The sequence below is a fragment of the Ictalurus furcatus genome, chromosome 12 (genome assembly GCF_023375685.1).
Source record: "Ictalurus furcatus strain D&B chromosome 12, Billie_1.0, whole genome shotgun sequence".
NCBI classification, from domain to species: domain Eukaryota; kingdom Metazoa; phylum Chordata; class Actinopteri; order Siluriformes; family Ictaluridae; genus Ictalurus; species Ictalurus furcatus.
The window spans coordinates 7,762,660-7,785,823 of NC_071266.1; the positions used below are offsets into that span (position 1 = coordinate 7,762,660).

Genomic DNA, 23,164 nt, shown 5'->3' on the forward strand with positions numbered 1-23,164 from the left:
GTGTATATATATATATATATACATTTTATTTCAAAATCTCAAAAACAGCTTGTTAGAACTGAAATATCTTTGAAAACCGAAATTGCGTGCAGTCGTAATTTACTAATCTGGGAATATTAAAATATATATAGTTTAAAGGGAGTAGGTATTTGCGACAGTTTTGAAATATTTTACGGTAGTTGTCATGCGCAGTAAGGCAAATTAATCCAGACCAGCGTTACACACACCCACTGGAAGAGGTAAGGAAAATAGCTAGTGGTATGCAAGTTATATACGGAATATTTACACAATTATGATCAAAATTATTTGGTAACATTGAATATATAAATAGTTATGAAGTAAGCGATTCATATATAACTGAAAACCCTTCATAAAAAATGTTTAGTGTTATTTTAGTAATGTTTAGATGACACGTTATAGCTGATATACTATCTTAATTCAGTCAGCTACCTAAAAATAAACTTGCATTTAAAAAAAACAAAAAAAAGATTTCAGCTCGGTTATGCTTTTGGATTTTAATATACATAATTGCAAAGGGCGTAGTCAGTTATTCTGTGTTAGTCCAGGATTGTTTCTTGTGTGTTATTAATCCACTGAATGTCTGCAAGACACAAACACAGCCCTGTATGCAAATCAGCTATATAGCAGAGAATGCAGTTCAAGTGTCGAAAATTAATTTATTACTATTTCAGGCCATGTTACAACTTGTGTAACACACAAGTTGTGTAAGTTCACTAGTGACTGTGGTTCAAGAAGGCAAACTTAAAAACAGGCCCGAAAAAATGTATCTTCATTCTTATCCCAAATTACTGTAGTTCAGTAAACAGTGATTGTGCATTGAAGTTCATCTTTCAGACATCAGACAATAATGTTATTGAATCTGGAACTTGCGGGTTTCCACTGGGTTCTCCGGTTTCGTCCCACCTCCGAAAAACATGCCAGTAGGTGGGCTGGTGACTCCAGATTGCCCCTAAGTGTGAATGAGTGTGTGATGGTCTCGCATCCCATCTGGTGTGTTTTCCTTCCTCACGCCCATTGATTCCAGATCAACCTCGACTCTGACCAGGATAAAGCTAGGAAACAAGTTTTTGTTTCTCTGTAGTCTCTGTATTCAAGCACCTGATGACGTGTTTGCAACTGCAGGTGCCTCAGGCATCGCATTAAAAGAAGTTATTACACTTCACAGTGAGCACATTACTTCCAGCCAGTGGAGAATCATTAGACAGGGCTGTTGAGTGTTGTCCACGTTTGGCTCAAACCTGCGTGTCGCTCGTACAGGCAATGCAGTTTGGACTGCCACCTGCAGAGACAGTGCAAGGAAGACTGTTAAAAGCTTTCTGTGTGGTGAGTGTGTTCTTCAGTTATAAAATATACAGGGTGAATGTTCCCTTAGAGTTAAAATATAACTACAAAATGTTTTAAAGGGTCAGTGCAGTGTTGGAACTAGTTCTGGAAAACTAGTGCAGTGTTCCAAAAGTGCTTTTCCCTCAAAAGATTGTATTGCCCGGCTCAGTATCCCTCATTTCCTGCTTTATGTAAATACCTATGCTGAGTTCATGCGAGCCTGGACATATGAGCGGAGCTACTCAATAGTGCAGACCATTCAATCAAATCAATGACTGTTTATATGTATATGGGTGGACGTCGTAAAACTTTTTGCCTTTAAAAGTGAAGGCAAAATATCGCTGCAGTATTTTTATTTATTTATTTTTTTAAACCTGCCCATTCCCATGTTAGTGAATGGAGAAGCAGCCAAACATACAAATAATTTTTGGGAATAGTGTTCTGTCATTTTTAGTTTCAGCTGACCTTAATATCTTCCCCAGTATTTTTTTTCTTTTTGAGAAATGCGTTTTATAGGAGTTATTTGGTGATAATTATAAGGCCATAGTCAATTAGGGGACAGTTTTGAACATAATAGTCGAGCCTCATGAACACGTACATACTTTCCAACAAACACCAGAAGCTCTGTAGCAACAGTTCTGTAGCAAAGCTACGTCTTGTTCTGCTGTAAACTGACCATCAGCGGGGAGTTCTATACAGTTTTTCTGGTATGTAGCTCATTTTGATGTCTAAGCTTGCTCGTTGTACTGAGATTATAACTAGCAAACCAACATGAGTGAATGAATTAATGGTATAAACCGAGGAAGCTAAACCAACACTAGCTCAATTTCATAACAATCTATTGACTGTATGACTTTAGCTGACACTCGAAGGAGCTGGGTAAAGCGTGGCCATCGAGTCAAATAGAATCATCCTGATCATCTTTGGCTAGAGTCACTTTTTGACCCGCTCCATAGTAGGTGCAGTTACTTTCTCTTCACAGAAGTTCTTTCTAGTCTAGTGGCTTTCCGAGTCACAGTTTTAAACAGTTATTTAAACATTTTAGATTCTTTTTTAAAATTTTTATTTACCCACAGCGACATGTGTTTATAGTTAGGCAAAATCCCTATTCTATTCACTTTGTTTGTGTCTTGTATAGGCTAAAACACAATAGAGCTGTACGCCCTACCTAGTGCCTTTTTGTTGTATTTTCACATCTTCTGATGAAGTCTGTTTTCTTACAGATGAGTCCGATTATGTAATTCAAGCTTAAAGCTGAGCCGTAGAGGGTTACTTCTGGTCATTCACTTTGCTAGAAGTCAGACTTGGTTCCAGAGCTTTTGTGGCACATCTCTATGTGTGTTTGAGAATTCCAATCCGGTTTTTCGATTCTTACTGCTGATGAGTGGTTTCATCTTGTGGTTTGTCTTCTATATTTCTGCTCTCAAAGTCTTCTTCGAACAGTGGATTGTGATGCCCTGTGGAGGTTGTTGGTGATGTCACTGATTTGTTGTTTTTGGGTTTTTCTTCACAGCTCTCACAATGTTTCTGTCATTAGCTGTTGTTTTCCTTGGCCGACCCATTCGGTGTCTCAGTACACCATGGTTTCTTCCTTTTTTCAGGACATTCCAAATTGTTGTATTGGCCAATGTCCAATGTTTGTGCAATTCCTCCGACTGATTTTTCCGTCTTTTCTTAGCTTCAAAATGGCTTGCTTTTCTCCCATAGACAGCTTTCTGATCATCACGTTTGCTTATCCTTTTTAACAACCAATGCAGTCTTCACAGGTGAAATTGAAGGCTAAAACCAAGTGTAGATGTTCAGAGCTATTTATTGTTTAAACAATTAATCTAATTAATAAGATTCCAATGTTTGCTCGTCTACAGATTGGGTGGTCAAAATGTGCTATGTTTTATATTGTTTAACACATCTACATATAAATTCCAGGAAATAAAAGATGAAATTCTAATCTCTCTTCTTATATTCATCTATTGACCTCAAACCCAAATGTCTTCAGTTTGCAGCAAAAAATAAATAAATAAAAATAAAACATTGGCCTTGCTGTTCCAATAGTTTTGGAGGGATACTGTATTTCTTTAAGTAAACATGACAGTAGATTAAATATGATGCTGTATTAACAGCCGAGTGTGTGGTGGACTGTGTGGTACTCCGTTTGTTATTTTGTACATAAATGCGAATGCTGTTAAAATATAGGTTATGTGTGGTACTGCAATTTTTTTTTTTGCTTACTGTTTTATTGTATAAAATATCATGTTATTTAGATTAGGTTTCTTTGGTGCTGCATGTTCTACACATCCCATCTGTCACAAAGCTCTCAGTTCCACAGTGTGTACAATGCCTTTCAGCTGATGCAGCGCTTTAATAACCTACAAGTTTAATTACCCACAGTACTAGGGTCGGGACAGGAAATACAATCCACATTAAAAAAAGGAATTACAGTCTGGTTTTACAAATTATTGCTTACTGTTTCTCTTCTAGATTGTGTGTGAAAGAAGAATTAATTGGAGCTTGTGGAAAAAAAAAAAAATCAGAATTGTTGATGCGTCCCTAGACAGTGTTTCTGAGCGTGTTGATGCTCCCGCTGCTGAGGACTGTAGGATTGCGTGCGTTCTCCATGGCGACCGAAGCGTATTCCTCCGGGACTCACTCTGCAGCTTTCGTCACCTGCCCCAATGACACCGTGGCCAAAGAACTGGCCAGGTAAAACAACACCACAGTACACACATACACTATTATCCATGCAGTATTTAAAATTTGGAGCTGCTTTGGAGGTTTAAGGTGAATACATAATTTCTGATATCTGTAAATTAATTTTAAAAAATCACCTTGATATATTTAACTATATATTTGCAGTGAAACTTTATTGCTTATTTTTCATACGGCAGGGGGATAGTGGAGAAGAAACTGGCAGCGTGCGTGAACATAGTGCCGAAAATCACATCAATGTGAGTAACTGTACCCGAAATTACAATCCACTTTTGCAAATCAGTGCTTATTTATCTCACTGTTGCTCTTTTGTATTGCGTGTAATGAACAGAAAGACTTCTACTGCCACACACTTCTGCATACTGGTTGATTTTGGGTTGCTTCTGTGTTTCTTTGAGTCTTGTATTGTGTCTCTACAGATATGAATGGCAAGGAAAGATTGAAGAAGACAGTGAAGTGTTGCTGGTGAGTTTCATTCAATCTCAGATCTTCTTTCAGGTGAAAGTAACCCCCAATGTTGTCTGATAAATTTACATATATCTTTTTATTTTTACATTATTTTAGATGATTAAGACAAGGACTACAAAGATCTCTGCTCTCGCTGAATATGTTAGGTAAGCCCAATACATCAACTATGTAGTTTTAATAAGATGTATGTTATTATTTTGATATATTACAGTGCATTAGTGCAGTGGTTTTCATCCATTAGTGCAGAGTTTTTACATCCATACATCCTTTAATTGTAAAATAAACTTCACAGACCCTCTGAACATAATCTAACAGAAACTCTTCAGATATTAGGCTCACTATTATTTTAATATGTACAGTAGAGATTGACTGGTATAGATTTTTTTTGTAACCGATACCAATTATTTGCCTGTTTATGTGCCCGATAACTGATATGGAGAACCGCTATTTATTTATTGTTTTACTTCTGTTTTTGACACATTGATAACAACACCACTGAACTGAACAAACCATTTTATTTATAACAGTTTTGTTAATTTCCTCCTTGGCTACAAAAAAAAAAAAAAAAACCAACTCTTGTTTATACACCAATAAATAAAGGGGTCTGAAAGTGAGCAAAAAAAGAAAGTGCACTGTTACTAAAGTGTCTATTTATTTATTTATTTATATCTTAAATAAAAGCTTTGATGAGGTAAACAGATTATGTGGCTCTGTGAGTTTGTCTCTATTTCTTAGTGCCAAGCTGCTTAAACTACATATCAAGCATTTATATAACACATCTAATTTGTGCATGAATGGTTGTTATGTTCAGTAAAGTTCATTAATTAAAGCAAAGCAAGCATACTTTACCTGTCCGCATCGTTGTTGACTTGTCTCTCCTACAGTGCTGCTATGGCGGTCCTGCATGCCATTTATCGGTAGATCCGATATTACAAAACCGATATCCAATTATGGAAAAATGCATAAATATCGGGAAAAATATCGGTAAAACCGATTATCGGTCAATCTCTAATGTACAGTATGTATAATGCCTCTTTCACTGTGACTGAGAGCCACAGAGGCCACACCTCCTTCTCTGGGACTGACAGACCCAGAGGCCTCACCTCCTTCTCTGGGACTGACAGACCCAGAGGCCACACCTCCTTCTGTGGGACTGACACACAGAGGCCATTTGATAATAAAAATAATTGAACAATTCAACAACATGAACAGAAATTAAATTTCATTATTCAAAATTATTTAAAATTTCATAAATTGGGTGATTGCATTAAAAAAAATTGTCATGGTAGAGAAAATAGGGACGACACATTTACACTCTGGCAAAAAGTACAAATACAAAAATATATTGATAATTTTTTTTTTTATTTTAATATATAAACAAACAACTAAACAGAGAAATAAAATCTGAAAGCAGTCTGAAACTATGCTTTACAGTTCATGTGGTATAGTTTTCGTCAGGGACAGAAAGGGCATCACATAAATAAATAACCCAGATAATCACACAGATGGTTTTCTCCTACAGGTCTAATCATCCGTACGAAGTGGCTGAGGTCATTAGCTTGCCCATTCATCAGGGAAACCCTCCCTACCTGAAGTGGATTGGAGACATTGTGCCTGAATAAATGAGTAAAATCACAGAGAGGATACAAAAAAGTTCCCCCAAGATCCTTCAAAATTCAGAATTTTTCTGTGTGTTTGTTACGGAGGTGTCTTGTTTATTTTTTTGATATGAAAATGTTAGCAGACCTATCGCATACTCCACTAATAATGTATAACTTTGACTTTAAATAATTTCAGTTTCACTTTAATAAAATGCTATTTTAAAAAGTGTGAGGATGCATTTTGCTGTTATTTTCTTTTTCTCAACTAACAGCACGTTTTATTTAGACCACTGCAATTTGCCAACCGTACTTTTTTTTAAAAATTAATTAAACACATTGTGCTTTTTATCCCTTGATAGTTACATAGGCTTGTGGGACAGCCATGAAAAACTTTAGTTCCTGTATCATTTATGTTATAGCAGCTTTAAGCAGTCGTTCCCTCACCATTCTTTCTTTTCTTTTCTCTCTCGAATTTAATCAGACAAAAAAAAAAAAAAGAAACTTGTTACCATAAAACTGGAAAAGTCCTTTGTCCTGAAGACTTTCCCATGGAGGAAAATTTGATCCTGACACTGGAGACTCCTTCCATGTTATATAAACGTCTCCTCACAGAAAGGTTCACCAGAGCACCGATTATACATTTTCTGTTTTAAATAATTTTAAAAACTAAAATAAGATTTAAAAGCAACAACAAAAAAGATTATGTGGATTTTCATGCACACAAGTCCCTGTGAGTGAAGAGTTACTATAGAAACAATAACATATTAAAACAAGTACATTGATATAAGTGTTCCTGGGATAAATTCCAGTTCCACTATGACCCTGACCAGGATAAAGCGCTGACAGAAAACTACTAACAGTGTTAAATTTCTGAGGTAAATCTAAAAATAGATCCATTCCTAAATTAACTTTTTCAGTATAATTACATTTTGAATAATATAAGTTTTTGTTGGCCCACTAGGAATACGGTAACATTTAATAGTTGAATATTTTAGAGCCTCTAATGCAAATTAATAGACCCAGGTTATTAAGCTGCAGGAATTTTATATTTGTGTAAAGGGAACAGTCTCCATAATTGTTTTACATCTTAGCAGCAGAGAAGTTTTAATTTCATGTTCTGCCACTAGAGTGAGTCATTTACACAGACTCTCTTTTCAAACATGCATAGAGCAGCATGTATACACTCCTTGACTGAAATCAGCAGGGGTGATAAGGCATAATGCATGGAGCAGAACATCTCAGCTCTAGTCCTTATGCATTATTCATATTTGCTCTTTTTTTTTAAAACAAGGTTTAATGATTAATTAAATGTACACTGATCAGCCATAACATTAAATCCACTGACAGGTGAAGTGAATAACATTGATGATCTCGTTACAGTGGCACCTGTTAAGGGGTGGGATATATTAGGCAGTAAGTGAAAAGTCAGTTCTTGAAGTTGATGTGTTGGAAACAGGAAAAATGGGCAAGTGTAAGGATCTGAGGGACTTTGACAAGGCCCAAATTGTGATGGCTAGATGACTGGGTCGGATCATCTCCAAAACGGCAGATCTTGTGGGGTGTTCCCGGTTTGCAGTGGTTAGTGCCTACCAAGAGTGGTCCAAGGAAGGCCCATTGATGTGTGTGTGGAGCGAAGGCTAGCCTTTCTGGTCCGATCCCACAGAAGAGCTACTGTAACACATGTTGCTGAAAAAGTTAATTCTAGCTATGATAGAAAGGTGTCAGAACTCACAGAGCATCATAGCTTGCTTGCTGCGTATGGAGCTGTGCATCCATAGAAAAGTCAGAATGCCCGTACTGACCCCGTCCACTGCCGAAAACACCTGAGCATCACGTGAGCATCAGAACTGGACTGCGGAGCAATGGAAGAACGTGGTCTGATCTGTTGAATCAAGTTTTGTATTACATCGTGTGGATGCTGTGTGTGTGTTGCTTACCTGGGGAAAAGATGGCACCAGGATGCACTATGGGAAGAAGGCAAGCCGGTGGCGGCAGTGTGATGCTCTGGGCAATGTTCTGCTGGAAACCTTGGGTTCTGGCATTCATGTGGTTGTTATTTTGACATGTACCACCTACCAAAACATTGTTGCAGACCATGTACACCCCTTCATGGCAACGGTATTCCTTAATGGCAGTGGCCTTTAGCAGGGTAATGCTCCCTGCCACGCTGCAAAAAATGTTCAGAAATGGTTTGAGAAACATGAATAAGAGTCCAAGGTTGACTTGGCCCTCAAAATTCTCCAGATCTCAATCCGAGTGAGCATCTGTGGGATGTGCTGGACAAACAAGTCCAATCCATGGAGGCCCCACCTTGCTATTTACAGGACTTAAAGGATCTGCTGCTATCGTCTAGGTGCCAGATACCACAGCACACCTTCAGAGGTCTTGTGGAGTCCATGCCTTGACGGGTAAAAGTTGTTTTGGCTGTATAAGAGGGACCTACACAATATTAGGCAGGTGCTTTTAATGTTATGGCTAATTGGTGTATATGTAGAATTTGTTGCAAAAACGTTATAGGAATGAATTGACATATTGGGATGTTAAATCTATGCAATTCAAATGATACACATCTGGGCCAAATGACAGCATGTGCTTCAAGAGAGGGCCAAAAATAGTGAACTCACCCTCATGTAGTGTGGTACATATTTTACTATGTAGGGCATCTAATTTTACTAATCCAAAAACTTCTGTGGCTTATTTATATGATTTTGAGTCGACTTTTCTTGTGCTTTTGGGTCAGTCGTGGTCTACGTCTTGGAGTTCTGGCATGGAAACCTTCTGCGTTTAGTTCACACCTTACTGTGCTCACTGAAACCTCAGTGCCTGTTTCACTCGAAGGTTTTTCACAACCTACCTTCTCAGAAATCTGGTTGTAGCCATTGATAGCTTCCTTGTTCTGCCCCATCCAGGTGTTTCAATAATTTTCTGCCCCTAGCCAGTTCAGGTTTCATGTGTTCCAGCTCAAGCACATAGAATACTAGTAATCTAATAATGAAGCCCTTGATTAGTTGCATCAGGTGTGCTTGAGACAACACCTGTTTTGCATATTTGTGCTGTTGTGAGGGATTCTATTCAGGGTGTTGAATAATTTTGAAACTGTAGAAATCATTAAAAGTTGCATTTTCAGATGAATTTGGGGAAACGACCTGAAGCATTTTCTGTGTTGAACTACTTCAATTGCTTTTGTATGATTTGTTCACTGCACACAGGTGAAAGACTACAAATTTTGGCAATACACCTGATTTGCTAGAGTTGAGGCAGAACAGAGTTAATTGACTTGCTTGCTCTGTGGAAGTTCTGGGATTTGAACTCACATGTCCCAGCTCGATGGTACCACTATCACTGCCCACTCAATTAATTTTCACATTAATTAAAAAGTACCATTCTGGGCTCCTGAGTGGTGCATAGAATAGTATTCGCCCTTTTATCCAAACACTGTGAGGCCAAAGCCTGACAGTTCCACAGCCATCTGTGTGCTACTGAAGTTAGAAACATGTATACCAATATGTAACTTTAGAGACGGTCCCTTAATTTCTGCATATCTGCGAATACTGAATGTCCAACGTCAAGCCAACTTCATGCCAGTCTGCTAGGTTCATCTTCTCTTGTGGCTTTTCAGCACAATCCCACCACTAGGGGGCCAGCCCAGAGTAACATGTTACAATAGTATCGGCAATCCATTGCGCTTCCTGTGAGACCCGGATGTGAAGACTTGAATTTTAAGACCCGAATTTTAAGACCTGACTTTTTGCAGCCTGAATTTTTGAGGTTGAAAAATAATGTATTGAAATACTACCTGAAGATGGTATTTTAACAACTGAATATTTTGGAACCATAGTTTTAAGAAGATGAATATGTGTGCATTGAATTTTGAATGCTGGAATTTTGTTTTCAATCAAAATATACAAACCCACTGAATTGCAGAGAAAACTAATTCAAGCATTCATATTGCTGTGTTTTGTTTTGGGGTTTTTTTGTATCAAATTGCTGGGCAGAAAAATTCAAGTATTGTCATTGTGATATGTTTTTATTCAATTTATGTAATTCAACATGCCATTTTGCCTTGAGGACATTTGGCACTATTATACTTCCATAATCCACCATACAGTCCTGACCAAGCGACTTCGGATTATTTTATATTCAGCTGTCTGCAGATTCAGCTCCATTGAGCTTTAGCAACCTCACTTTCACACATTTGAACACATTGTGTCTGAACTACATGGATGACCAATATACTGTATATTTTTAGGTTTTTGACATCACCTTGCAACACAACAGATCCTAATTTTGCATTTAAACACCATTCATTAAATACCATTTTTGAGACATCTTAAAGCATTTATCTAGATCTGGTTAAAAAAGAAATCCTTTTGCCTACCACTGCCTTATGCAGCTTACAATATTAGTAAACCATCTGGTTCCTGTCACTTTAAATTTCTCAGTAATGAGTCAGTTGCTTTTTGCACAATTGCTCAGGGCATTAACACTGTCTCAGACTCTCAAACATCAGTTTTTTTCTCACCTTTCCTGTCTAGGCATAGGCTAATATTTATAGAAGAAATGCTGTGCTGTTTAAAAGAGATGTCTCTTTTTATGCTATTAAGTGAAACACACAATGAAAATGGGACAAAGTATAGATATAGTGTTGTAATTATGTTTTCTATCCTTTACATTCCAATCATGCATATATTTTAGCCAAATGACAGTGTGTCAGATTTGGTTGAGATAAACTGAATCCACACTTTCACTGTGTTACGCTTGTTACAGTATGCAGGCCATCTGGTTTCCATCACTTGAAATGCGTAAATAATGATTAATTTGCTTTTTTACACAAAACTATTTACACATTCCGAAAATGAGATGCATTAGGACTCTCATAAAATCTCAAACAACCATCAATCTCTCACCTGACCTGTAGTTTAATATTTACAGTACCGCTTGACCAGGCATTCGATTTCTTTTCTCATCGGTCAGACTCAATTTCCTTGTGATCACCTGCACATGGACATGTTACACCAGAGAACTAGACATTGTCAGCTAATGAATCAAACAGACACAGGTGAGACGCAATTGACTACTCTCAGAGACTTGTTTTATTGACTTTCAAGAGACACTTTGGAAAAGATGGAAAAGCCTAGTATCTCTAATCCCTATAGTACAATTTCCAGAACACAAATTAATCTCAGACTGTGGCAAGTGTTATCTGTCCTCTTCAACATGCATGAGCTCACAGATGATAAGAGTATGCATTTCTTTCCATTCAGAGAGCACAGTCAATTTTGCTGCCTTGGCCCCTGACCATGGATGGCTGTGCCATCTTTGGAAGATTGAATTTTTGAATCCTGACGATGCCACAGCCGTCCATGCCACTCAGGAGCCTGTTTCATTTTATTCTTAATGATTTTATTTACACATTTACAACACAAACACCAAATTATTGGTACAAACACCATTTTTATTTTTTATTTTTATTAACAATCAAAACATTTTATGCAACAGGAACTAGACAAATCAATGTGAAATGATCCCAGCACACACTCTGACTTTTTCCTTAAAGCCATCCCTTCATAGTTTTGAGGGCATTTTGTAAAGGTATATTGAAGCTGTTCTGGTGGCTCACGGTGGTCCAACACCTAACCAAGTCACTTTAAGGTTTTTTTTTTCATTACTTTTTTTTTACCTTTATTGTTCAATTGAAAACTTTTTTAAAACCCTGTTTAGTTTAGTCACTTTTAAAAAAGAATACTGAACATAAAAGGACAAAATCTTAAACAGCACAAACAAGCACACAATGAGACTGAGCAGAGAGAGAGACTGTGTTCATGTATTCATCAGCAAGCACTAAGACAACTCATTCTGCCCATGGCACGGCTTGCAAATACTGCCTCATTAAAAATCAGCGCTTCATTTACTCACCAGCATCAGTTTGTAAAACAAAACAAAAAAACCCCTAAGTTAGGTTAGGTAGTTTTAATGTTGAAATATGAACATATAACATCTATACCATTCATTACAATATGCCCTTTATACAACAATATAATAATATACAAATATACTATACAGTAATACAAGTGAAACATAAAACATTAACCTTGCCTCCAAGTCTCTTTGAATGACAATATCTCATGTAAATGCATATACAATTGTCATTCTATACACTGCTTAGAACATAAAAGAGCCAGCTGTATAAACATACATATAATACAGTAAATACACTGCTCTGGTATAACAGGTTAAAACCTTCTTAACTCAAGCTTTCAAAGGGAACACAGTCTGCTCAAGCATAATGAGACTGCTTTGAGAAAAACTGTCCCAAACAGGTGCTAGCAAAACTTCTGGTTCTGGTTCTATTGGTTCAAGTTTTGATGCACATCGTGAAAGAAGTACCTGATTTGACTTATTTCTTTTGTCAGATTGTTTTGACAGATTGTCAGTTTTGCAGTTTGGTTAACCAATAAAAAAAGAACAGTCACAGTCTTCTGGTGTCAAAGGTTCTAGTACTTGGGAAGAAAGGCCCTGCTCTAATTGTTTCACTATTTTTGTATATTACAGTTTGTGAAACAAAAGATTTGTTAAATTCCAAGAGACGTTTAAAGACATAAGACACTTGCTGATAATGAATGTGAAACTCCACATTTTGGCATCACTGCGTATTTCACTTATGCTGGATATTAAGAAAGGTTGCACAGTTTTACAAATAACTAATTTCCAGAACAGTGTCTCCTAATTCCTCTGCCACTGGTCTGATGCTTCCTCTCTGAGACCCATTGAAACTAACAACATGTCCAAAGGTTGGACTAATATAGTCCCCATTTTCCCCAGTTCTGTTTCCATTACTTGGTCCTGCTTCCTTGGCATCAACCATGCATGAGACTATGGTCCTAGTGCCCTCACATTGCCTATGTCTGCAGCCATTCTTTACAGATCTACAGATTTCCGTCATTTGGGTGCCATTCTCCATGTAACCCATATCTGCTTCCTGAACTTCTTCCTCTTCTTCCACACACTTTTGCTGTATTTGTTTGCAGGATTCTTTCAGGCAGTCTGTCAGCTCAAGGTCCTTTTTCATTTCCTCTAGGGGCAGAGTGTGGTTTCCGACAGTCCCCTGTTGTAGATCCTGGTTTTCCACTCGCCTGGTCGAGCGACACAGAGCTTTCCGGAAACCTCGCTTGAAGTTGTCAGAGAGGAATCCGTACAGAATGGGGTTGGCACAGCTGTTGGCATATGAAAGGACCACCACAAAGTAATACAAGCCCCGGAACTCTCCCGGAAGCAGCACTAGCAGGTTGACGATGTTTAATATGTAGAACGGTAGCCAACAGAACACAAACACAGCTACCACAATCACCACCATTCGTGTTATCTTCCGCTCAGATTTACGCCGCCGGATGGACGTGGCTCGTACTCTACGTCCAGAGCTGCGGACCTTGATTACGATGAGCAGGTAGCACATGCAGATGACTAGCAGAGGGCCAAAGAATCCTACAGTTGCTGTGTAAACAATAAACGCAGCTTTCCAGACTTCTGCAGGTTCAGGCCATACTATGCTACAGTTCCCGTCGTCCTCTAACACATCAGCAAAAACCACAACTGGAAGAACGACTACAAAGGATATTGCCCATACTGTGACATTGACTGCCTTGGCCACTCGAGGTTGGCGCCACCTGGAAGACCGGAGAGGATGTACCACTGCCAAGTAGCGGTCGATACTCATTACGGTCAGGCAGAAGATGCTGGTGAACTGGTTGATGGCATCCACAGTCATAACCAGGCGGCACATCAGTGACCCAAATGGCCAGGACAAAAGAGCATTTTGGACAGCCAGAAAGGGAAGGCCAAGCATGAAAAGCTCGTCAGCTATGGCCAGGTTCAGGATATAGATGTTTGTCACAGACTGGGTCTGAGAGTAGCGCAAGACGATGTGGATGACCAAGGTGTTGCCCCCTAAACCAACCACGCAGACTATTATATAGATAAGAGGAATGAGGATTCCAGCAACACTTGGCATGAAACCGGTGTTGTAGCTCTCCGTCCAGTTCTGCAGAGACCCATTGAGGAGGAAGGTATCATTTGGGGGTGGAGGGGAGACAGTTGCCTGAGACAAGCCCAAATTGCCTGAGAGAACAGAATTGTTGCCCCATGGTTTTGTGAATCCAGATACTGGGATCCGATTTGGTGTCTCCATCTTACCAGGTCTTTAGAAATTCTGCATGTTACCTGTAAATATGAAAAAACAACAACAACAAAAAAACATTTTTATGTAGTGTTTTGTATTATCAGGATAAATATCATTGCTCATTAGCTGTAATGGTGAGAAGAGCTGAAAAACAGTAGGAGATTCATGATGTGGGAAATGTTTTGTGACCGACTTCTACCCGGCACACGAATTGTGTACTTAAACCATGTCCATTCATTACTGCGACAAGCAGAAAGCATGTAGAGGCTGTGGTGAATGCTAGCAAATCATGTCTGAGACTATTACAAAGAGCCTGGCTTCTGACAATGCAGGAAATGAGCGAGAAGGATAAATAATGGTGTGTGATGAGCCTCGACGGGTCCACAACAGCTGCATTTGTGTTGTCAGCTACCTCTTATGACGCTAGCACCCACGCTTTGCACCTTTTCCCCACCATCATGCTAATGCCGGCTAATTGGCTTTTTATTAGAGAAGCATAGAGCAAGAGGCTGACAGGGCCATTGCGTGGCATAATGCACAGGCGGCTGTATTAGTAGTAGGGAAGGAAAAAACACATATAGGCCTGACTGTATGTAAAATAACTGCTTGTTTAGCAAGCTATGTAGAGAATGTCTCCTATATAGGAAGCTGTCCACTATGTTATCAGGAGAGTGTTTCTGTAAGATATTTTGCACATATCTTATTAACCCTTTCATGCATAGTGTCCGCACTCATGGGCAGTCAATTTAGGAAAATATAAGATGTAAATAACTTCCATATCACTTGAGAACATGCAATCCTCTGTAGCTCTCTAGACATTTTGTCACTCTCAATATTTCCATATAAAAAAATGTAAAAAAAAAAAAAAAAAAAAAAAAAAAAAATTGTGCCAGACTACACTTTTAAAAAAATATTTTTGTTGTTGGATTTTTTTTAACTAGTGTTTTTTATTTATTTATTTATTTTATGTTTACCTCAGTCCTAAACTGTGTAAAATTTGTATGTTCAGAAATTACATTTCCTTAAAAAAAAAACAAAAAAAAAACAAAACACCTTTGCCTTCAGCATTAGATTTTTTAGACCCGAATGTTGACAGTTTTAGACACTGGATGATTTATTATTATTATTTTTTATTATTATTTCAAGCATACCATTTTAGCCTTATTTACCTACAGGAATTGGAATGTTTTCCCCATGCTTTGGTTTCCTCCCCCAGTCCAAAGGCATGTGTTGTAGGCTGATTGGCATTTGCAAATTGTCCGTAGAGTGTGAATGGGTGTGTGAATGTGTGTGCGATTGTACCCTGTGATGGGCTGGCACCCCATCTAAAATTTAATTTATAAGAAAAAAAAGAATATACCAAAAGTTTCCATTTTATTAGGAAAGCTATACTAAATGCACCTATTTTTTTTATCCGTTTATAGTTACATTTAATAACCAGTAAGAAAAATAGGCTTGTACCCAATCACTTTATGAGTACATCTTCAAGCGAATTTTTTTGCATATTATAATTACAGAACAATCAACTCCCTTTTATGTTTATCCTATTTTCCAGTTTCCTTTAAATGCAGGGACTGGAATAACAGCCTACAGGTATTATGTAATATTCTTTACACAGTAACAACTGGCAGGTTTTTTGTGTCTTGCCATGTTATGCTGATGTGGACTCTGAGGCTCATTAAAATGCAAATGTAGCAGGTTAACAATGTTATTATTATTTTTTTTTAGCTTCCCCAGTGCAGGAACCTTGGCTGGCAGGTGAGCTTTCAGACTCGGGAAAGCAATAATGCTGAGATAGCTGTTACAATGAAATTCGGTCAAAAGTGGTACTGTTCAGATCCTGAATGTGAAAGAAAGACAACTTGAATATGCAGCCATCATTTTCGGGGGAATGTAGTAATTTCTGTTAGAACGACTTTGTTACTTGATGGGAAATGCAATGCAGAGGTATAAAAGACATGAAGAGCTGCTGATGTGAAGATATAAAGAAAAGATAAAAAATTGTATTTGATGCCAGGATGACAACACAAAATCCACACACACACACACACACACACACACACACACACACTAGCATTATGAGGACCTTCCAATGACATAATTATTAATGCAGCTAATTAATGCTATGCCTATACCTAAATCTAACCTCAGTAACCAAAAGAAAACCTTCTGACGTTTAGGTTGTTTTTTTTTTTTTTTTTTTTTTTTTTTACCACAAACCAAACATCTGGTTTTTCAAAAGATTGCAAAACAAATACATAATCACACACACACACACACACACACACACACACACACACACACACACACAATGATTGAAGTACGCTCTCAAACTCCTCTTTGACTGCATAATATGAGTTAATAGTCTCATGTATATAGTTTTTTACTTCAGATTTGAAAGCGACAGCACTTCAAGCAAAGGACCAAAGCCACCACAGCAATGCACTGCATTTGAATGAACCTGTTCATACTGTAGGAGTCTGCAATATGTCTGTATTGCACTTGACTTTAATTGAACAGTTTCATTGGTTCTTTGAGAGGTATTGCATTTCATTCATGCAGAGAGCTTTCTGCACTCAAAGAATTGTTCAGTTCACAGATGCACCAGAAATTGGGAGGATATGGAAGGAATAAAAAAACACAAAAAAAACAAGTCCACTCAAATAATAGCATGCAAAGCCGGCAGAGGCACAGCCTAAAAAAATGTCACAGCTATAATCCAAGCACTGAATAAAAGGTCTGAATACTTATGTAAATTGGATAGTGGAGTGGTTAAAATTCATATAATCAGATGAACAGTCAGGCAAAAAATACAAATTACACAAATTTCCACTTACACCAAATGTAAATGATTAGCTGCAGATGGACGAGGCAAACTTGATGTCCGATGTTTGCTTTTTTTGCAGCTACAAAATTATTAATGTTGCTAGCAAGCATTGGAAATCAATCTTTTTTTAGAAAGTTATCTGAACTTATCTTGAAATTGGAGACAGGCTTAATAATTCTGTTAATAGTATATAATATATTGTATAATATATCTCATAATTAAGCAGTATCGCACTTGCAATCGTGCCGATCACAGCCATTCTGATGTTTAGTAAAACAGCATAATTGTGCTTTTACACAACAGTTCTATAAACAAGAAATGAATATAGAGTACGTGACATTTTGGACACAATATGCCCAAATGTTCTGTTTATTTTTGCTCTGCTAGTGCAACGCACTACTCACGGGCCTCTGAGCCAGCTCCATCAAACCCCTTCAAATGATTCAGAATGCAGCAACACGCCTCGTCTTCAACCAGCCCAAAAGGACCCATGTCACACCCCTCTTCATCTCCCTCTACTGGCTTCCTGTTCCTCAGTGGTGGAATGAACTTCCAACCTCAGTCTGGACCGCAGAATCTGTCACTATTTTCAAAAAAACAGCTAAAGACCCACCTCTTCCGTGAGCATGTAACCACCCCCTAAAATGCCAACCCCACATTATTTAAAGAAAACTAAAACTACTTGGCCTCTTACACCTCTACTCTGTGCACTTTGCTTCTCTAGAACTCAATTAAAGATCTTGTATTGTACCACTACTTGTATTGTATTGTTGATATATCGCTTTGCTTGTATTTCCTCATTTGTAAGTCGCTTTGGATAAAAGCGTCTGCTAAATGAATAAATGTAAATAAATCCCGAAGAAACCACACTCACTTTTTAGTATGTCAGCTAGCTAGCTAACATTGGTTTGTATATTCCTGTTAAAGGTGTTTCTGATGAACTTCTTCTTTTGCATCTCCATCTGATGAGATTTCATATTTTAAGTCAAACGTTATATTCCTGAAATTGATTGCTTGCTATGTCCGCTGATGATGTTGTAAGCATTACTGTAGTAATTGTTTTGAACTAGGAAGTGGATTTGTATGTAGCAAAGACTGTGGAGTGATACACACAGTGAAAGCCTCTCGACCAGTCAAATTAGTGGAAATTAGTGGAATGTTATATGTTTTAGAAAAATATATTTATTAGATATTAGATGTTTATTTAGGAGAGCATGATGGATTAGTGGTTAGCATGTTGGCTCACACCTCTGGGGTTCGGGGCTTGTGCCACCCTGTGCTGTGCGGAGCTTGCATGTTCTCCCCGTTCTTTACGGGGTTTCTTTCGGGTACTCCGGTTTCCTCCCGCAGTCCAAAGACATGCATTGTAGGCTGATTGGCATTTGAATGTGTATGTGTTATTGTGCCCTGCGATGCGTTGACACCCTGTCCAGGGTATCCCCTTCCTTGTTCCCCGAGTTCCCTGGTATAGACTCCAGGCTCCCTGTGACCCTGTGTAGGATAAACTGTACAGAAAATGGATGGATGGATGTTTATTTTATTTACTGAAGATATCTTTTTACAGTGAGTAGGTGATAAAGACAACATTTTGGCATCTGTCTCTCCAAGCCACATTTGACAGAAAAACAATATTTGCTCGGCAAGAATTTCACCCCAAATGAAATCTAATTGATGGCCCCTATCACAATTGATGGCTATGGAGTCATTTCTCTGTATACTGACGATGACAGGGTCTTTGTCTTCATTCCAGACGACATTCAATCACTTGCCATTTGAGGCACTCAGTTCTGCAGTGTCTTTACACTGTATTTATTTTCAGATCAGTACACAGAAAAGAGATAACGAGCCACCATCAGATACTGATTCTTTTAGGAAAAAAAACATACTCTAAAAAAATACAGGTTCATGTTTGTTCTCCAAGGTGCAATCAATGAAAATGTACCTTTAATGGTACTACCATGGTCCTTAAGATACATGACCTGGCACGGCACAAGCAGCTTTAGTGTTATTAATGGTTGCATGGCAGAAAAGTAAGTTTAACAACCAGAGAATGAAAAAAAAAACAACACACTACTCCTTACTGACTTTCACAAAACTAAAGTTTTCATTTTGTGTTTATGTTTCAAGTTAATGCGCTTCATAGTAGTGTGAGAATTAAAAAAAAATTGAATACCTAAAAGTGGGAGTTCTGCAACAACGGCCATCAAAAAGCCACCAACAGAAGGACAATGTTGTTGAGAAAAGTTTAAGTTTATGCAAATTTGGGGCAACTTGGTGCAGCAACCACCAATGGAAGTGAAGACAGTAGAGCGCACGTGATCCATGATCTGCCATGCTGTCTGCGAGTCTGAAAAGTTTTGTGGACCCAGACAGTCCTGCGCTTGCGTTTTTGCCATAGTTAGATGGCCGCATTGACAAAGAGCACATGCTGCTTCTCCTACATTTCATAGGATATGATGCATATATACACTGGGGAAGTTTATATACAAACGGGGGCTGTAGGTCTCTCCCTCCAGAATGTTTCATTTTAACAGCAAGAAAACTGGTTTGTTGTCAAACATGGAATGCTAGTTGCGCCATCCACTGATAAATGTTACTATGGTAACCAATAATAGGAATGTTTAGAGGAAACTTCATAGTACAGGGACTGGCGACGTGCAGTGGTGAAATCGCTGTATGTGTGAAAGTACCTTAATGGTCAGAAAAAAAAAAAAAACCTCATTAACATTAACTTAAGCTCACTTTGTGGAACGTTTCTGTTAATGTGGAAGCAATTTCTTCATGAGCCCAGATCATGCAATTGATGATTTAAGCAGAACGTAGTCATTTTCTTTAATTGCAGGTCTACTGTTAGAATGTCTTCATCATACTGCATAATCTGACACGGAGAGCACATTATCACACTGTCTGTTATAGAATTCAACCAAGATTATATTGGGATCATCTCAAACAATGTGACAACTAATAATAAAAGACTGCTCTAATTGCAGAGTCTAACATCAGCTTAAATCTGAGAAGATGGAATTAAACAGAATCTTTCTGTCCACTCCAAGAATCCCTTTTTAAGCTGTATTTAGTTTCTCATTTCCTTATTCTCCAGTTCTCTTTCCTAGTTTGAACTCTGCTAGTTTATTAGCATCCCTGGGGTCTTCTCAATACTCTACTTGATGTATACTTGACTCTTGTGTCCTGTGTCCTTCAGAAAATAATCGAAGTCTGCCATCATCAAGGCCATATCAAATGTTTGAAAGTGTTCAGGAATTGAGGAGAGAAGAGACACCCAGAGTGAGCTTACTCAGGTGCTTCCTGCATCAAAGTTATTAAGTATTTGAATTAAACTTTACTTTTTGAAAGTATACTTTAATACAATCTTTTTTCTATATTACAATTTTCATTAAAATTTTAATTTAAAATTTAAAATTTAAAACTTTAAAATTGTTTTTTTTTAACACACAAAATGGTCAATGGACTTTCATATGCAAGTTTTTTTTATAAACATTATTTTATGAAATTATTGAAAACACATTTGACAAATACATATTCTACACAGATTTGTGGATAAATTGTCATGTAAAATCAAGACTACTCAAAGTCTTTAAATGCTATGAACCAGTGTGTGAAATTATGTAGCTGTATCTCCTTTAAAGACATATGGAAAGTGGCAAGTCATTTGAGAAAATATTTTTAAGAAATCATTTTTTCTCTCATTTTTTGAGAAAACAGCTGATGAACCATTTCAGCATTTCACTGCAGCATTTCAAAACACATTTCAAAACAGATCATTCATGTCATGTAAGGAAATTGACTTCAATACATTATGTATTGAAAATATATTATACATTTAAGCTGTGCAATGATATATACTCCAATAAGGAGAGATGTAAAAAAAAATGTCTGTTGTATCTGAAATGTCTGACTGTATTCGAAAACTGAAAAATACAAAAAATGTATGTTATGACAGGAATAAACATAAGAGTCCCTCCATGATTTCGTGATATTGTGATGGCAGGAATGAAAGCAAAATCAAGAAAACTCCACAATATTCATATGGAGTTTGCATGGAAAAAAAAAAAAAATACCGCAGACTTTCCACAATTTTGGGTCAAGACGTGTCATGTGACCTCATCACAATTCGTGCATTCAGTCAAAGCCCTCTTCGATTCATGTGTGCCGAACATGAGTACAGCTGAAAGGTCTCATTTACCAACAAACATCACTGCAAAAGACCGTGCAAAACAATTTTGTGCAATTGCAATTTCGCCAATTCAAGTAGTTTTCGACAAAAAAAAAAAGCACAAACAAAATCAAACAATATATCTTTGAATATTTTTGCTGTCTGGCCATAAACATGATGTACACACACACACACACACACACACACACACACACAAACAGAGTAATGTAAGCATAATGTATTGACACCTTGTTATGCCTCATGACAGGCGATGCAGCTATGCAGATACAGCTGTAAGTCATCAATAAGTGTCGTCACTTCTTTCATTTAAAGAGATTCTTCAGTAAAGAAGGATGCCTCCATCATTATCTTTTCCAGATTGAGGACCCACACAAGGAGGGGATGTGAGAAAAAGAAAATTGTGCTCAACTCCTACATTTGTTACTACTTGTCTTAGAGTTATTGGTACCCATGATTCACCTTCGCAGTGCAGACAATAATCTTACCTACTGTCATGATTGTAAGCTATTGCAGTCCACCTAAACATGTTTTGTGCTCATATACAAACTCCTGTTTACAATGTGTTTATAGCTATCTAACATTTTACACATATTCTCCACAGTTTGTTCAGTTTGCCTTTTCTCCATTACAGTGCCTACTTTTTCAGTCACTAGATTTCTTCCGTATTCCTTTGCTTCTGTCAACTCAGCCTTGCTCATTAGGGATCTAGATTTAAACCTGGATTTCTGTAAAGCTGCTTTGTGACAGTGTTTGCTTTGTGGGTTCAACCAATCTGCTATTGACTCCAAATAATGAGACCCTGCACCATTGATTGGCTCCCATTCATTACAGCAGCAGGGATGACCAGCAGGAATGTTTTGAATGCAAGTCAAATTACTTTCACTCAGGACGATGAATGCCAATGACGTCCCTTAAAACTAATAATAGTAAGTAATAATAGTATTGGATTCAATTCATATATGCCAGTGGTAAATATAACCAGGATGACACACACTAAACAGGCACCTAACAAAGGGAGGTAATAAAATGAAAGAATAGGATCGGATTCATTTTTTATTATGCCATTGATGAGGCCTTGTGATATCATCCATTGCTTAACCCAAGTTTCATTGTTGAGCTACTGATATAAAATTTTAGTATCTAAAATATCACAACTATATCACACCTAGCTGGCACTCTGAAAGAAGATTATAATGTTGAGTGAAAATGAATGGACATATACGAACCTATGCATACTTTAATCTTTATATAGCTATGGGACAATCTGCCAAATGTGATCACCAAGCCCATGTGGGATCTTGGTGTTTTAATCAATTTTAGACAATAACGTGTGCTGTGAAGCACATTCACAAAACAACAAGAAAAGATGGTGTTCAAAAAAAAAAACCCCAAACTTTTATGATCTGATGCCTTATTGGAAAAAGAGAAGAAATGGTTTCTCACCAACTGTTAAACAGAAAGCGACAGACTTCCATGCCCGCAGCCCACCCCAAACACATACGTTATCCCACAAAACACCTCCCCCCTTCCATTCTCCTTCTTATAAAGACCTCCTATCATTTGTTCCACCCCATTCAGCTAGGCTTGCTTACTAGGAAATGATAGCCCCTTCCTCTGTCCTCTCACCTGCAGCTGTAATGAAAAGTGGCCCCAGATACAAGCCTAATCTCCTGCAGACACAAAGAGGAAGTCCACAATCTTGCCCTTTGTTCCTGTTTCCTTTTGGCCTTTTCAGGCCTTCACTGGAGCTGGCGTGTCACTATGGTGATGAAGGGTTGGGAGGAGCTGACACCGCTCTTTAAATCCTAAACTGCTCTGGGAGTATATATGTGTGTTTGGTGGATGGA

General features: G+C 37.8%; 2 protein-coding genes across 4 annotated transcripts; one reads left to right on the top strand and one right to left on the bottom strand.

Annotated features, from left to right (window-relative positions):
• Positions 1-195: 195 nt before the first annotated feature.
• LOC128616246 (protein CutA homolog) lies at positions 196-6,348 on the top strand. Of its 3 annotated transcripts, none has more exons than XM_053638824.1 (6): positions 196-239; positions 3,823-4,044; positions 4,230-4,289; positions 4,470-4,515; positions 4,615-4,664; positions 6,041-6,348. In XM_053638824.1, exons 2-6 carry the CDS (start codon positions 3,917-3,919, stop codon positions 6,138-6,140), a joined length of 384 nt encoding a protein of 127 aa, XP_053494799.1. In that variant the 5' UTR covers positions 196-239; positions 3,823-3,916; the 3' UTR covers positions 6,141-6,348. The 3 variants fall into 3 exon arrangements, with proteins under 3 accessions (XP_053494799.1, XP_053494798.1, XP_053494800.1); XM_053638823.1 differs by lacking the exon at positions 196-239 and adding an exon at positions 1,153-1,344 and having other exon boundaries at positions 3,896-4,044; XM_053638825.1 differs by lacking the exon at positions 196-239 and adding an exon at positions 1,326-1,344.
• Positions 6,349-12,481: 6,133 nt separating this feature from the next.
• On the bottom strand, positions 12,482-15,676 carry si:zfos-169g10.2 (somatostatin receptor type 5). The gene has a single exon (XM_053638074.1). It carries the CDS (start codon positions 14,302-14,304, stop codon positions 12,811-12,813), a length of 1,494 nt encoding a protein of 497 aa, XP_053494049.1. The 5' UTR covers positions 14,305-15,676; the 3' UTR covers positions 12,482-12,810.
• Between the last annotated feature and the right edge of the window lie 7,488 nt (positions 15,677-23,164).

Excerpts from the sequence above, each read along its gene's own strand:
- si:zfos-169g10.2 (XM_053638074.1), bottom strand. The coding sequence starts at position 14,304 with ATGGAGACACCAAATCGGATCCCAGTATCTGGATTCACAAAACCATGG.
- LOC128616246 (XM_053638823.1), top strand. The coding sequence starts at position 1,282 with ATGCAGTTTGGACTGCCACCTGCAGAGACAGTGCAAGGAAGACTGTTA. Across the intron at positions 1,345-3,895 it reads TGTTAAAAGCTTTCTGTGTG|ACAGTGTTTCTGAGCGTGTT; the intron begins GTGAGTGTGTTC and ends ATGCGTCCCTAG. Across the intron at positions 4,045-4,229 it reads GTGGCCAAAGAACTGGCCAG|GGGGATAGTGGAGAAGAAAC; the intron begins GTAAAACAACAC and ends TTCATACGGCAG.